This window comes from Opisthorchis viverrini, assembly GCF_000715545.1.
Source record: "Opisthorchis viverrini unplaced genomic scaffold opera_v5_26, whole genome shotgun sequence".
NCBI lineage: Eukaryota > Metazoa > Platyhelminthes > Trematoda > Opisthorchiida > Opisthorchiidae > Opisthorchis > Opisthorchis viverrini.
Genome location: NW_008751683.1, coordinates 2,085,961 through 2,100,362, shown reverse-complemented (window position 1 = coordinate 2,100,362; position 14,402 = coordinate 2,085,961). Strand labels below are relative to the sequence as shown.

General features: G+C 40.4%; 1 protein-coding gene across 1 annotated transcript in view; it reads right to left on the bottom strand.

Moving 5' to 3' along the window:
* The window catches only part of T265_02290 (hypothetical protein), a gene marked incomplete at both ends in the record, with an annotated part of 103,560 nt that overhangs the window by 39,477 nt on the left and 49,681 nt on the right, over positions 1-14,402 (bottom strand). Inside the window, one exon of the mRNA XM_009166494.1 lies at positions 6,646-6,755. Coding sequence (XP_009164758.1) covers positions 6,646-6,755 — 110 coding nt within the window. The remainder of the gene's footprint in view (positions 1-6,645; positions 6,756-14,402) is intronic.

The window sequence follows — 14,402 nt, the reverse complement described above, 5'->3', positions numbered from 1 at the left end:
ATCAGATAACAGTGCTCCCTACCTTTCTGGGCAGTGGATTTATTATGCATACCGAGACTGTCTCATCACGCACTTTGTTCAAACGACAGAAGGGCATGTTTGAAAGAAGCTGATTCTGGAGTTCTTCGGTATCTCACGACCAAATGACGCAAACCGTTTCCCACAAAGTAGATGTCAGACCAGATTGTTCGTGGTCGTGCTAATAATAGTGAATAATTCTGGTCCAAAAAGTTCCATTCTGAATAACACAGCATGCATGGGGTTACCCGAAAAGTGTCTCACAGTCCGAATCAAACATTTCCACAGGACGGAGAGGAACAATTAAAATAAATGTGGCTCCAGTTAACTTGCAGTTTGGATCGAAGTTTAAATTGGCGCGATGAATGAGAGCCATATGTGGACAGAAGCAGATGTATCCCAGTGTAAATACTGTTTGGGCTTTTCACATAGCTGTTTTTCTCATTGTTGTCGGGTGTTCACCTCAGGGTGTTTTTTACCGAACATTATGCGAACCCTCTTTCCACTAAGGTTCATCTTACTCGGAACATTGTGGGGAGAGATAAACAATTTTTTTCCTCGAGGCAAAGACTGGGAACCTTTCTTCTTAAGTTCAAGAGCTTCTGCGTGGTAATATACATAGAGGCCGGTTGGGTGTCCGGAAGATATAAAATTCTCCATCGCTGTGGAGTTCACGCGAAGGGCTGATTGCCGTAAGTGACAAATAGCAAACCTTATTACCTCATACGAATCAGCTGTAAGTTGCAGGTGCATACGCATGAAGGAAAGCAGGTGTAATAGGTAGCTCAGTTGGGCCAGTAAACGGAATCAAGGCGATTCCAGTCATCAGATTACGTGTTTTCAAAATTCCCATCAATCTACTGTATTCTCCCCCACCTTCTGACAAGGCAGTTATTAGTAGGATATGACAGAAACCTGACAGTGGAGACTAAAACGGATTCCCGGCTGACACCCTGCAGCATCGCAATACTTGACACGATTCTCTTTCGTAAGACGGTTGCGGTCGGATGTAAAACAATGACGAAAGGCACCAACTGGCTTGAAGTCTAAGCACCTTTTGCAATATATATTCCAAACGACTAAGCAGTGAACCAAATGTAATAAACATCTACCAATTAAGTTACCCGTAGATCAACTTTAATCCATCTGCCTTGGTCTCTCTCGATGATACAAAGAATAAAAATCATTTCAGTCTGAAGACACTCAAGTCGAAGACACTCATGTCGAACGGCAGAAAGACTTTGAAGGCAGCACCTGAAACCTACTTTTAATTTACCAGACTGTCGGAAACGAAATGATAATTTTTCTGTGTGATTTTTTTACTGGTTAGTGTACTTTGTTCGCTCTATCATGTTGTGTAGGTCTTCGCTAATGGCATCATCCGTTTTCAGGTAAGTCTGTCCATACATTGCCTCAGAAAGGTACATCCCGCACTCATGGACATGTATGGTCTCCTGATGAGGGATCTCCTGTTTGGCTGTGTGAGCCACTGTGGCCAGTGTGTGACGCTCTGTTTTAGTGAGCTGACTAAAACGGAATCATTTACGTTGTGGCGTTGTATACTACCGATGAAACGTGGGAGTAGCGTCTAGTCGAGTGTGAACTGGTCGCCCCGCACATGATGGAAATGTGAAACGGAACTTATCGAACCGCTTTGCCGGTGTTTTTTATTCAAAGCTCAGGAAAGTTCAGGGTAATGCTTGAGGAAGTTCGCTTTTCAAACTTTCGTGTAAATGAGGTTCTTACTTTCGTATCTGGTATGTTATAGTTGCTTATTCTTGTCTCGAAGACGTTCTTGCTTTCAGTGGCATTATTTCTGCCGATAAACACTCACTTGGACAGCTTCGATATTGTCTAGCTAACGGATAAACCATTGCAATTTTACGACTTGCTTGCGTTTCGACGTATCGAAGTTGCACGACCCAGGTTTATGTATTTACTTGGGGAAAATTATTCCAGATTAACACGTTTATGATTCATTTGCAGAATTCCTCTATTGGTTTCAACAACAGCTAATTTGAATTCCGCCATGAGTTTTTCAACACCACACCGCCGCACATTCGTCTTCGCAAACGCGATATGCTGGAGATGTGTATGAGCATTTACGGTTTTGTGCACAATCTGGGTTCAATTCATGTCAGTCCCCCCAACCGCATTTTCCTCAATCAGGGAATAAAAATACCGTAAGATAGCATTACTGCTTTGTGTCCACGGAAGAATCACTAAGAATATCTCTAGACTACTTATGTCGTATGATCAAAAATATTCAACCTACATTCTGCTACACAAAACATAGCTCAGGTGACCATCAGACATGCTGTCTCGTACTTTAAAAAAGCAGTCTATAACATTTAATCAACATTAAAAATTCATTACGCGAACGTGATCAATTACTGACGCGTATCAACGAAGTTGCAGTATATCCTGCAAAAAACTGCCCTGCGAATGATGTAAGAAATATGAGAAGAGCACGACCAACGACTACTGAGAACTTATTGCGCAGTATGCTCATGTATCGTGATTTGTGTTTATCATGGTAGCGAATCTGATGGTGCTAAACAAATGCCAATTATTTCCTACATTAATAACACAGCTTTAAATTGCTCTTCAAAAATGCAATGCAAAACGTGTATCAAAACAGTTTTGGTTAATCTTGAAGGCAATTTCTAAACCACTGAATGTGCTTTGCAATTAACCCGGGTGCACTTGCAAAAATAATGAATATTTTTGTGGCAGAAATTATCAACAGACAACTCCGACTGATCACCATTTACCCAAGAATGCACGCAGTCATAAAAATTTACTAAATCCTGTGTGCAAAGCGATACACCTGTTTACATTTTAATGGAGGAAGTTCATGAAATTCAATAACCGCAACATGCTTAATGATGAAATAATAAGGGCAGCATCCATAGAGAGAACTAGCAACTAAATCCTACAAATAATTTTCAGTAAGTTTGTGACCATTTTGTGTATGTTCCTAGAATCGAAATTTAAATGGAACTGGCTGGCGGTTCTCAGTTGGTGGAAAACACGAAAACCACGGTCTCTGTATTGAGTCAACTTCAGCGACGACAACTGTGCTATTGTTCTGATGCTTCCTTAACTCACTGACTCACCCATACAATGCAATAAATGAATATAGTTTTTTATTTTCCTCTTCTCTTCTGGATCAATTTTATTCTCTCTGGCTGGGGCTGATAAATAAAGTGAAACTACACACCTCTATCCAAGAAGGTCGGACTAACAGCCTTCTTTTGAGTTGATATATTTACACCCTGCTTCTTTTTCCATCTCTGGAAACGGTATTATGGCTCTTGACTAAAATTCTTTACACACTGGTCTCCTGATGACGCCATCTTCGCATTTTCATTTCAACATCTCATATCAGTCTTTCCCTCATATGAGGATGTTCAGCCTTTTTCAATGAAAAACTGGGCATTGGTACAATGTTCAGTCAACATTGCGCTGTAAAATTTTATCTACGAAGCTCGTTCTGTCAAATTCTCTCCCTTTATCATTAGATCGATGAAGTTGAGAGAAGCGCAAGATCCTGTCAGTGAAATTTTGTCGGTTCTGAAATGTTTAAAAAGTACCGGTTGGTATGTTACCCACAAACTGTTGGGTGAAATGTGCTTGTGCGAAACGTACTCTAATTTGGATTTGAGAGCAGTGAAACGGACGTACGCCGAAAGTGCTTTGAAGGTTGCTACCAGCCGTTTTGAACGTGCTCTTGGGTCTTGAGAATCACGCTTTCAAATATATTAAGACTGTTCTCCACGAATACGCGTACATTTCGTTCGATCAAGTCCCGGCATCTACAGCTATACTATTACCAATGGTTTCGATGAGCACTAAATTCTGTATACACTTAAAAATGCGATTTTCAAGAGACACTCGAAACAAGCTAGCCCAATTCGATCAGTTATCCATGACAGGTGTTTGGTGAAACACTAACTCATTATGATCTTATCCATTCTCCATCCTTTCATTCAAGACTTTGTCGTGACCTTGAAACGCGTTTTGACATGCTCTTGTCAGTTTATCCTTTTAACCTTGTCTGTTGTGGTCTCGTATTCCAACTTTCCTGATTGGTAAACCTGAGCGCATAGATTAAGAGGAGGCGAAACGAGGCCATACCATCCAGCTTTTGATAAAATACAAACCTTGTACTATATTTTAATTTTTTCCGCTGAGAAATAATTTATTAAGACAACTGTGACTTCTCCCACTCCCATCTGTTTTTTGGTGAAACGCCTTTTTCAAAGTGTCAGAGATATGAATCTTTTTACTTTTGTCTATTGCTTGCCACAGGGAGCATTAAACTTCTTAGCAGCCCAACGGAATCAAGTGGTATCTGCCTCTTTTGTACAGAATTTCAAACAAGCGCTCAGGAAGCGTATCACATCACATACAGCGGTGCAGCCAAAATGAGGCAATAAAATTTAAACCGAACGTTTAATTCTATGAGTCCGTGTGCGTGGTCTCTAGAATAAGACTTGAATAAAACTGTAACAAACCTAACAAATCAGTTTTATGTTTATTGTTGATTGTAATTTATGCACTCACACACTAGGCAAGTCCTTCATCTAGTAAAACTTTTTAAACAAATTTGGTCTATGGTAGCAATACTCTACGTTAGCTTATACCAGACTCAACATTCCAGATCAGAAGTGTGGTGAGAAGGTTTCTCACACTGTGAAAATACATCGGTGGAAAAGTCAAACCCCTAATCAAAAATAAGTTGTTCTCTCGGCTAGAGGCACAACTCCCGGGGGGGTTTTCTTCATTTGAGACACTGTGTGCCTTCATACAGTGAAACGGTGGTAAAAGCAAAAACAGGGATAAAGTGTATCCCGGAATGGCTGTTCTAGGAGAGCAAAGTCTTAGTACCAACCAACAAAATATTCTCAGACCACATGGCAACCGAGTGGTGCGACACAGCTCATCGAGAAGTTTTGTAAATATTGGATTAGTAGCTGTTTGGACATTTTTAAAGACCCAGTTTTGCAACTTTCCATCCGTCAAAAACTCTGCCATCATTAACTCCCGAAAGCGTTAATCATTTCACTACACAAAATTAGGGACGGCTAAAAACTTAGAACGAAAGACGACCTAAGTTTTAGATGTCCTTTTCCGAACAAGCGGTCAGAAAATGATTAACAACGTGCGGCTTGAACACATAATTTGGGACATCGTGTGTCCTTCCAAACCGAAGTAAGAGAGCTGCCGTTGCTAGATTGTCTCTACAAAACTCTCATCTCTCGTGTTAGGTAGATCTCAACTGATCCGACCTGTCAGTGTATACTATCTGGGGAATACCAAAGGAAGGCAAACGATCGTCGATCAGATATCAATTTGGATTATGGAGAAAACGTTTAAAGTGCTTTAGAATAGCCAAGAAATGAGAGCAATCACGTAGTAGTTAGAAAGCGCAGGCTCGCCAAACTTTTGCAGTTAAGAACGCTGTCTTTTTTTAACCATAATGACGTGAAAATTCTCTCGGTGTCTAGATAACGAAAAGACGCTAACGGCCCTTACCAGATTCGTTCTAAGTTCAGCGGATAAAATGCATCAAGTTATTGCTTTTTTCGATTCCAGTTTTCAAATTCGTTTTGTTCTGCCGACGCCTTCCAATCTCTGTGTGAATGTACCTTAAAACTGTGTAATAATACCAAATTAAAGCGATGCCCAAGAGAAAAGCACCTATTTCAGGTTGTTGCTAGAATCCTCAGAAAAAATTATCAAAAAACTTGTACATCAACTCCGGCCGAATTCAACCATAAAATAAAGAACCGCATCTTGTTCCCAATTAAAGCTTGAAGCAATTGCTCACAAACTAAACTTTCATGGTATATCATCAACTAATTGATAGTAGTCTGAGGGGGATTTAGTAATTTTCAAGTGAGGGTTCTTTCAGTAAAACCACTCTATCTTAAACAGTCGGGAAGTACCGTACACCTGTTTATTTATCATTGGAAATCTCAAGGGTGATCTACCGCTGGTGGCTGAACAGTTAGGTGTTCAAACTACTATCCAAAGGTGACGGAATCGGAACACCCTGGAGTTTGTGAGATGTGCCTTGCAGACGATTGCCGGTGAGGAAAAGATGGCTGTACACTGCTTCTCGACTTTCCAGCATAGACTAGCTTTAATTGTAGGACAAAATCCCAGTGAAAAATATCAGCTATTCTTTTGAAGTCTGTGACCAGTCATCCAGCGTCATCGCGAGGGTACTTCGTTTCTGGTAATCGGCCCTTAGGTAAATGTCCAACTTTTAGTGCTCACGATATTGCACTTGAAGCATTTCTGTTGAAATCAAACTAAGCAGGTGCTGCGACGTTCGAAAGGTTATACTTCAAAACCTCATTTTTATTTGCGTTTGTCCTAAAAATCGCTGCCGTTACAGTCACGATACCAATTCGCCGCACTAGACGGCTTTTGTGAAATCACAGAAACGAGAACTCTAAGCCGGGGTTTCCAGGGAAGCGCATTACTGTTATCAGAAGGTGGAAAGTTGAAAGCATGGGCTTGCCAACTCAAGGATCAGATAATCTATGGTCGTCTGTCTATCTGTCTGTCTGAAAATAAAATGTTGACCAAACTGCATGTGCATGGATGACTCACCTTAATACAAACAAACAATGAGAGCGGGAAGGTAAGGATGATAAGAACGTAGGACATGATGATCAGCAATGCACTACAGATTCCGAATTCGCGCGGTTTCTGGGAAGAATCTAAAAAGGATGGAAACGTGTGGGAATAGTAGTATTGATTGTTATAAATTAAATTACAGTGAGATACTCAAATTAGATTTACTGCATCTTTTTTGCACGGTTCATTCAAAATCGCATAGCAAGTATGCAGTTTTCGCTACGCTGAATGAGCAGAACAGACGTAGGAAAATGCTATTTCGGGCAATAATTTGATAATACATTGCAGGAGGAAACGAAATTATTAAAAGTTTTACCGCATAGATCAATAGTTAGAGGATTCTCTACGCATCAATGAGCCCTGTAGCAAAACAACCAACTATTTGTCAGTAGAACGTTTTCCGGGGGACCACATTTTAGCTGTTTGCAGAGGTCAGAGATCTCGATCAACTGTATCGGCATCCCAATATGGTCACCTGGCAAGCGATTCTGCTAGTCGAGGTGCCTTAAAAAAGTTTGTTAGTTGGTATTAGTAATCTAACTTGTGCGATGGTAAGGCCGTACGTGAATTTCACTATCAGTGAATAACTCCATTATCAGTAACTGTTTCCTGAAAACCAAGAGGAATCCTCTTTCTCCTCGTGGTAACGAAGTTGATAGGCATTGTTCATTAGCACAAAATATGTACGCAAGACTGTCATCAACTAGAGATTCCTTGGATGGAAGCTGGCTCCCTCAAAATGAGCTTTGATTAAATTGGACTTTAAGCGTCTCCCCTAACCTTTTTTTATAAAACACAAAGCGTGCAGGTCTTGGCCATGTGGATGAACGCTGGAAAGTGAAACTGTCCTTTGGTTTTCCGCGTGATTGTGAACTCAACACATCGCAACAGCGGCTCGCACATTAGGTTATGCAGATAAAGCGCCTCAACAACAAGCGGGTACACAGTTCTTTCGCTTCAACTGGTTCATGGAGCCTAACCTCTTCTCCGTGCCCACAAATATCTTACTACTGAAGTGTTATTCTACCCATCAAACATGCCATTGATGGAGAACTCCAGGTCCTTTTGTATAGAAAAAGCTAAAACTTTTGGATGAAAAACTCAGGTTACACTATATAATTGAACCTGCTGAGTGGCATGTCTGCAAAATCAATAACTTCCATTTGCTTGGCAGTGGGATTGAGCGGATGCCTTTTTGTCTGCGGAACCAAGAGAATCTTGTTGACAGTGTATCACCAAGCGCAACCCAATAGGCTGACGTAACTCTCAAGCTAGCTTATGTTGTGACGCCTGAGCCATAGACAAAATGAGTCTGAGTCCAAGAAAGACCATGTAGACATGGAAGTTGACCCAAGTTCCTCAGTAACATTAAAAACCGGGTGTCAATGCGACCTCCTGGCTGCATCCGTCATAATTTCATCATTGTTACTGTTCACGCGTTTCCAGTTTTTCCGTGATCAGAATCGTTCACCACCGAAAAGATGGGTCTACACAATAATAGCTACTCTAGCAAATTCTCGGAAGTGAAGCGATATCAAAGTTAAATGGGCGAGGAAATACGAGAGATAGATAATAAGTCTTGTTCGGGCGTGATGCACTACTCACAAAGTTACTGAAAACTCTTCAACAGCGCACGACCGGTTTCATCCTTTTTGGCACTAAGTAGGCGCGGACCCGGAGTTTCCATTAAACCCATGTTCCACTTGAGCCCACATTTCACGAAATTGGCGAAATATTCTCATTTGCATACCAATTTGGTTTGATTGTTCGTTTCATTCGGCAATACAACTCAGTAAGCTAATTACAGAAGTTTACAAAGTCAGACATCTGCTAACAAGAGCATTCTCAAATAGACTGGTTAGAAATAGCCGTTGGTTTAGATCGAGGTTTTACGGCGCTCCTGTAACTAAGGCACTGATGAAGTGATCAGTTTTCCGCTCACGTTTGGTCTTTTATTACCTGTGCCAAATGTAAACGTGTCAACTGGGAGAAAATTGTCGGCTTCTTGACAGACGACTCGGTTTTATTGTCTGTAGTGTCTAGGTGTAAGTAATAGAAGACCAAAACGGATGACATCCCTGTTATCTTCAAAATAAACCTTCCGCGCTCAGTATTTTCTCACTTACGACGGTGAAAACGTTATTCACGGGGTTCACGTACCCCTTAAATAATTCTTCCTGATCTACTTATAGATTGGTGGTAGTGTAAGGAGATTTGGCAATATTAAGTAGTGCCTGTAAGTGCAGCCAGTCTATCTGGAGAAATCTCAGTTGGAAAGTACGATTCTCCTCGCAGGGAAACTAAACGAATATTATTCGAAATAATACATTATGTATTACAGAGTGATAAGATTTGACCACTCCCGTTTGAGCAGTCTTTCCTCTACCCTGACACGATTGATTTCCGGAGGCCACGAAATTTTGAAGAAACCTCTTAAACTCCACAAGCTGCTTGGCGGTGTTTGTCTTTTAGGCGAAGGTTCTGACGTTTTTGTCATGTTTTTTCGCATAATAAAGTTAATTATCTTATCATATCTAAACAAACAATCACGCTATCAATGTTTACCAAATATCCTGAAAAATAGCTTCATTTCAACACGACCGGATTCGACCTTTGTGAGTGATATCGCAAACTAGAAAAAGAGCTTGGATTCAGTCAAACTTCCCGTTAACATAAGCATATTTTAAAATTCCATGTTTAACTGAAAATTGCGGTTGCCGGAAACTCTTGAACTGCGCACATTTGACGAGTCTTGAGGTGAGCGAAGCTGATCGGGGTCAACAAATTAATGGGTCCTGTGTTCCAGTGTAAAAATACAATTTCCCTTTTCGGGTTTTTCCTACGTAATTAGTACAAATCCTTGGAGAACCAAGTGCCAAAAATGTTGACACTGGTTTGCTCTTACGTGGGTTCACTTGAATACAAAGCATTCTGGTAAAATTACCTTCAACAGGTCATTCAATTTGACCTTGAATTCGGATACTCTGTTATAGCATGGAGTCAATTACTTCCTGATCGAGTGGTACGGAAAAATCTGACTGAGTGCTCTGGATAAAATGAGGTGGAATTTCGGTCGCAGCTCTGTGGACTTAAACATGGGTGAAACTCTGAAAATTTGAAACTGGCATTTTCAGTAAATAATGGCTGCAGCTCTTTTTAAAAAATTATTTAACCAGAGCTCAAGCCATCTATGTTTTTGTACAGCAAGACATCACAGTAAAACTAGACCTGCATTTATAAAAATCAAATGTTTGGTTATTTGTATTGGGACGTTTTAAATCGTGACTGCGTTTTAGAACTCGACTTAGTGAAAGATAAGTTTCAGAATACCAACAAACCATGACCCTAGTCCACTTAATGATCGGCTTAAAATCGCTACGTTTGACAGCAATAACACTTTGGGCCTAAGATTTTTTGAAAGTTTGCTGATCTTTTGGAAATTTCCCCTAAGTTTAGAACGAGAATCCATTTGTGAAGGTCACTTTTGGCTGATTTAAATGGCTCCTAAGTGAAAAACAACTAAACGCATTGATTGCTATTTGTCAAACACCACTCACTAGTAAAACATCAAAACACCTTGCTCCGCCTACTTCAGTGTATGAGTAAATAGCGACCTTCTTTATGCTACTCTCTCTACGCATTTCACTCCATGCCCACCTACGGTTTGTTCGATAATGTAAATAAAGCCAGTCCGGCTTCCTCTAACTCAGAATGGTTGTACATAATTACTCAGAATATCTGTATGGATGAGTAAAGGTAGCAAAAATATTCCACTGTTTTTATCCTATTGCTTCAGTGAGCTTTTTATCCAGAATTAAAAACCAGAAATTTGCATCCTATCGCTTTTGGCTGAGGCAGACACAACCACATCTACAGAAACTTCCACTTTGCTGAGTTCGGTGCATTTAGCCATGTGTAGACAGAGTAACTGGTACGAAGTTTTTCCACAGAAGAGGGTGGATTTGTTGATTCTTCTTAGTTTGTACGCCCCGTCTTGAAAACGAGTAACGTGCACGATGAAGTCAATCAATTGTTGTCTCCATGTACACGGCCTTCAGAGTTTATGCCGAAAATAAACAGGGCAGATTGAAGTTTCGGGGCAATTTTTGGAGAAGGGACACTTTACCTAAGGGTGCTTAATATGACAAGAGGGAACTGTACAAAGGAAACGCCAAGTGACTGACAGATTCAACAATATGTGCTTATTTGTCACGGACATAATTTGCTATACTGTCACATTAGTGATTATTTGCCAACATAAGTCCACAGAACCGGTAGAGTAAGTTCTTGGCTACGCAGATCCTGGAAGGTCTGAACTCTTCATTAATATTTGAAAGTAACAAACAGATGAACAAGAGGCAAGGCAAGACATCTGAATCGCCACCGAGTTCACTTGTGATTAGGCATCGAATTTGATCTTAATCAACAGACGGAAGAAACGACCATAGTCATGGAGTATTCACTTCACATAACGATATTAAAAACGATTTTCATTCGTTCTTTGGGGTTTGCAAACACTCCGATGCATCTGCTCTACCTGGGATGGAGAGAAATATGCATGTAAAAATGAGTAGAAAAACTTAAACAGTGAAGATGACGAAAGGAAAAAATGAACTGGTTTGGAGGACTGAGTTTTTGAAGTTTCTTAAGAAATCAGGACGGCTTTACATGTGAAAACATGTGGGAACATCATAAACGAGAGATTCAGCTGGGTTCGAGGTGAGTCTCTCGAAAAAACCAAATTAGTTTGCAAACGAATGTATATTCGCTAATTTCGTGCAATTTTGTTTCAAGTGGAACATGAGGTTGACGGAAACCCGGGGACTGCGCCTACCTGATGAGCCCCAAGAAGGGCGAAACCGGTCGTGGGCTGTCGACGGATTTTCAGAAACCTTATGAGCAGTACGTTATAAAGATATACATGTATCGCGATATTTCAAATATCGTAGCAACTGAAACATGAGGCGGCCTGGTACAGCACATTTAGTTTCCTGAGAACATCATAAACGAGAGATTCAGCTGGGTTCCAGGTGAGTCTCTCGAAAGAACCAAATTAGTTTGCAAATGAGTGTATATTCGCTACTGTGAAAGTTAGGTTTTGAAGGATGACTCTGAGATCACCAGATCACCGAGATAAGGGACTATCGCGCTACTACCTACAGATTTTACTTCGCACGTATGCCCGTTGGTGCTAATATGTTTGTTTCTAAAAGCATTGACCCGTGAAGATGTTTTTAAAGCAAGGTACCAAGAGAAATACATGGGTAATTACCAGATAAAAGCCGAATAAGCCGTTTGATAATAATATAGCGCCTTTTTAGGAGTCCATTGAAAAGAGTGGGCGAAAAGTAACTTGTGAGGTGATGTAAATTTTTAGATAACCACATTTGTATTATGCGGATAAGAACGGTTTTGTGCGAACTAATTCGATATTTAATGATTGATAAGGAACGTTTATGATGTTTGTGCAATTCTAGGTCAGAGGTCATAAAACATGTATTCTGCACAGTGAATTTGATGACAGTAATTAAAGTCGTAATAGATAAAGGCAAAGCGGATGATTCTCTTTTATTCTTGATAGCTATCTAATTGACCCATAAGCAAACGAAGTAGCATTACCCTCGTGCGAAAAGCCTGTAATGTGGTCCCATATTGTCACCACCTATTTATTAGGCACGTCAATCCCTTTAAAGTGTTCTTTAAAGCATCAGTTGCTATACTATTGGATTTTTTTGCTTTACCTCGAGAAGGTGAAAACATAAATGAGTCAATATTTTCCTTCTACTCTTTGCCGTATTACAGGCAATACAATTTATTTTTTAGCTAATTGCGCGAAGACGATTCCCCCATGTTTCTGCTCATCTGTGCTTGAAAAAACATTTTCTCATCTATTGAAATCAACCAAATAAAGTCACCCGAAAAACTGTGAGCAGAATGACATCAGATGCTTGGATTCGTGACTTCGAATCCATTGGGCAAATGGCAGGAATTTCACACCAGTTCTTCATGTCACACAGCATTCGCTGTTGTTGCTGTTTTAAACATATCTCCCAACTTATTTGGTCCGGGATGGGCACTGACTGTTTTAGTCCAGGACAGAAGAGTTTCGTAGTCAAGTTTGTTAGGAAAGATTAAGATTTGAATGTTCAGTTGTTTCCGCAGGTTTGGTGAGAACAGTTGAATGATTAATCTCCACAAAGCCATGAAAAGTTCGCCGGGAGTCCAGAGAGATACTAAAACGGCCAAATGAAAGTGTAATACACACATTTTGGTAGTATTTTGTGGCTTGAAAAATACGGTGCCTAGTTTGACGCTGCGAACTGAACATTCATGGTTGAGTTTTCTTCATTTTTCTCGTTTGGTTGTAATAAATGCTCATTTTTAGAATCAAAGGAGAATTCTTGCCCAGTATGTCCGGCAGAGTTCTGATATGTGACCATCGTCGGCAGAATTGAAGATTTTACTCAGATATTCACGCCATTCATCTAGCTTCCGAAAGCATGGTTACAGATCGGTCTCCCAAATGACCCACAGAGATAGTTATCGCCTTCACACACTCTCAAACGAGTCAACAGAAACAATCCGAATGGCATCCTGAATCACTAACTGTGATGAATCATTGTGAATTATTGGTGTGCTGAAATATCGATTTACATTGTGCCTGACCGAACTGGCCCAGATGTGTCCTCCAGTTGCCAGGGAAGTTTCCCATGCGCACCCAATGTTAACAACAACTATGATTGAGAAATATGATAATAAAAAAAGATAATCGTTCAGCCAAAACACCCTTTTGGTGCCGAGCTGCCATGCCAACAGAAGAAAGCACTAGGGCCGGGGTATTGCCAGGTTGCCCAAGCCTAGACGGGTGAAATTGAGTGGTTGATTTCGCTTTCAAACCACAGACCTTCCGATCAAAAAATTCGCGCTCTAACCACTAAGACATCTCGCCCCATATGATTGGGCCACGGGATCGAATAGTCCATAACAAAACCATAACTAAATTGGCGAGTGCTATTCGCGAAAGAACTGAAGAGATGGGTAATGTTAAGAAGAAGAAAACCATTTACATGACACCTCTTTTCCGGCGCGACCTATCCTCTCCCGATTGACATTACGATAAAAACCAGCTTTTTTCAGAGGATTCAGTCATACCGTGTGCGTTAGAGTATCAGCCAACATTTTTGATCTCGGACTTTCTCTTCACGTACTGCTGGATATTTTCTTCAGGTTATCACCGCCTATAGTTTTCTGCTGGAAATATTACGAAAAAAATAGTCTCTTGTAGAAACTTGTGACTCAAAATAGTGTTCTCGCAAGAAGTAGGGAGATTACCTTCGAGATGCATTTAAAACAAATGGATGTGTATCAATTCACATACTGCGTATTCTCTATTTGCTCAAGTAGGCACACTGTGACATCCACTGTCAGGTACCTTAGGAGATTTCTTTTGATTGTGGATGTCCCCACCACAAGACGATCCACCAATTACGTCCTTGGCTACCTGAAGACTTTTGTTCATACTGTGTATGCATACTTTTCAAGAGGTTCTCCAGTTTGCAGTTACACTCGTACTAACTTTAGCTCATTTCTAATTGTATTCTTCTACTGGACCAAGATAACCTGACAATAAGAACACAACTAGCAAAGTAATGAATATAAATGATATTTAAACCAGAACAATATTGTGCAGGAAAAAGCACATTGTACAGCGATTTTAAACAAAAGACAGA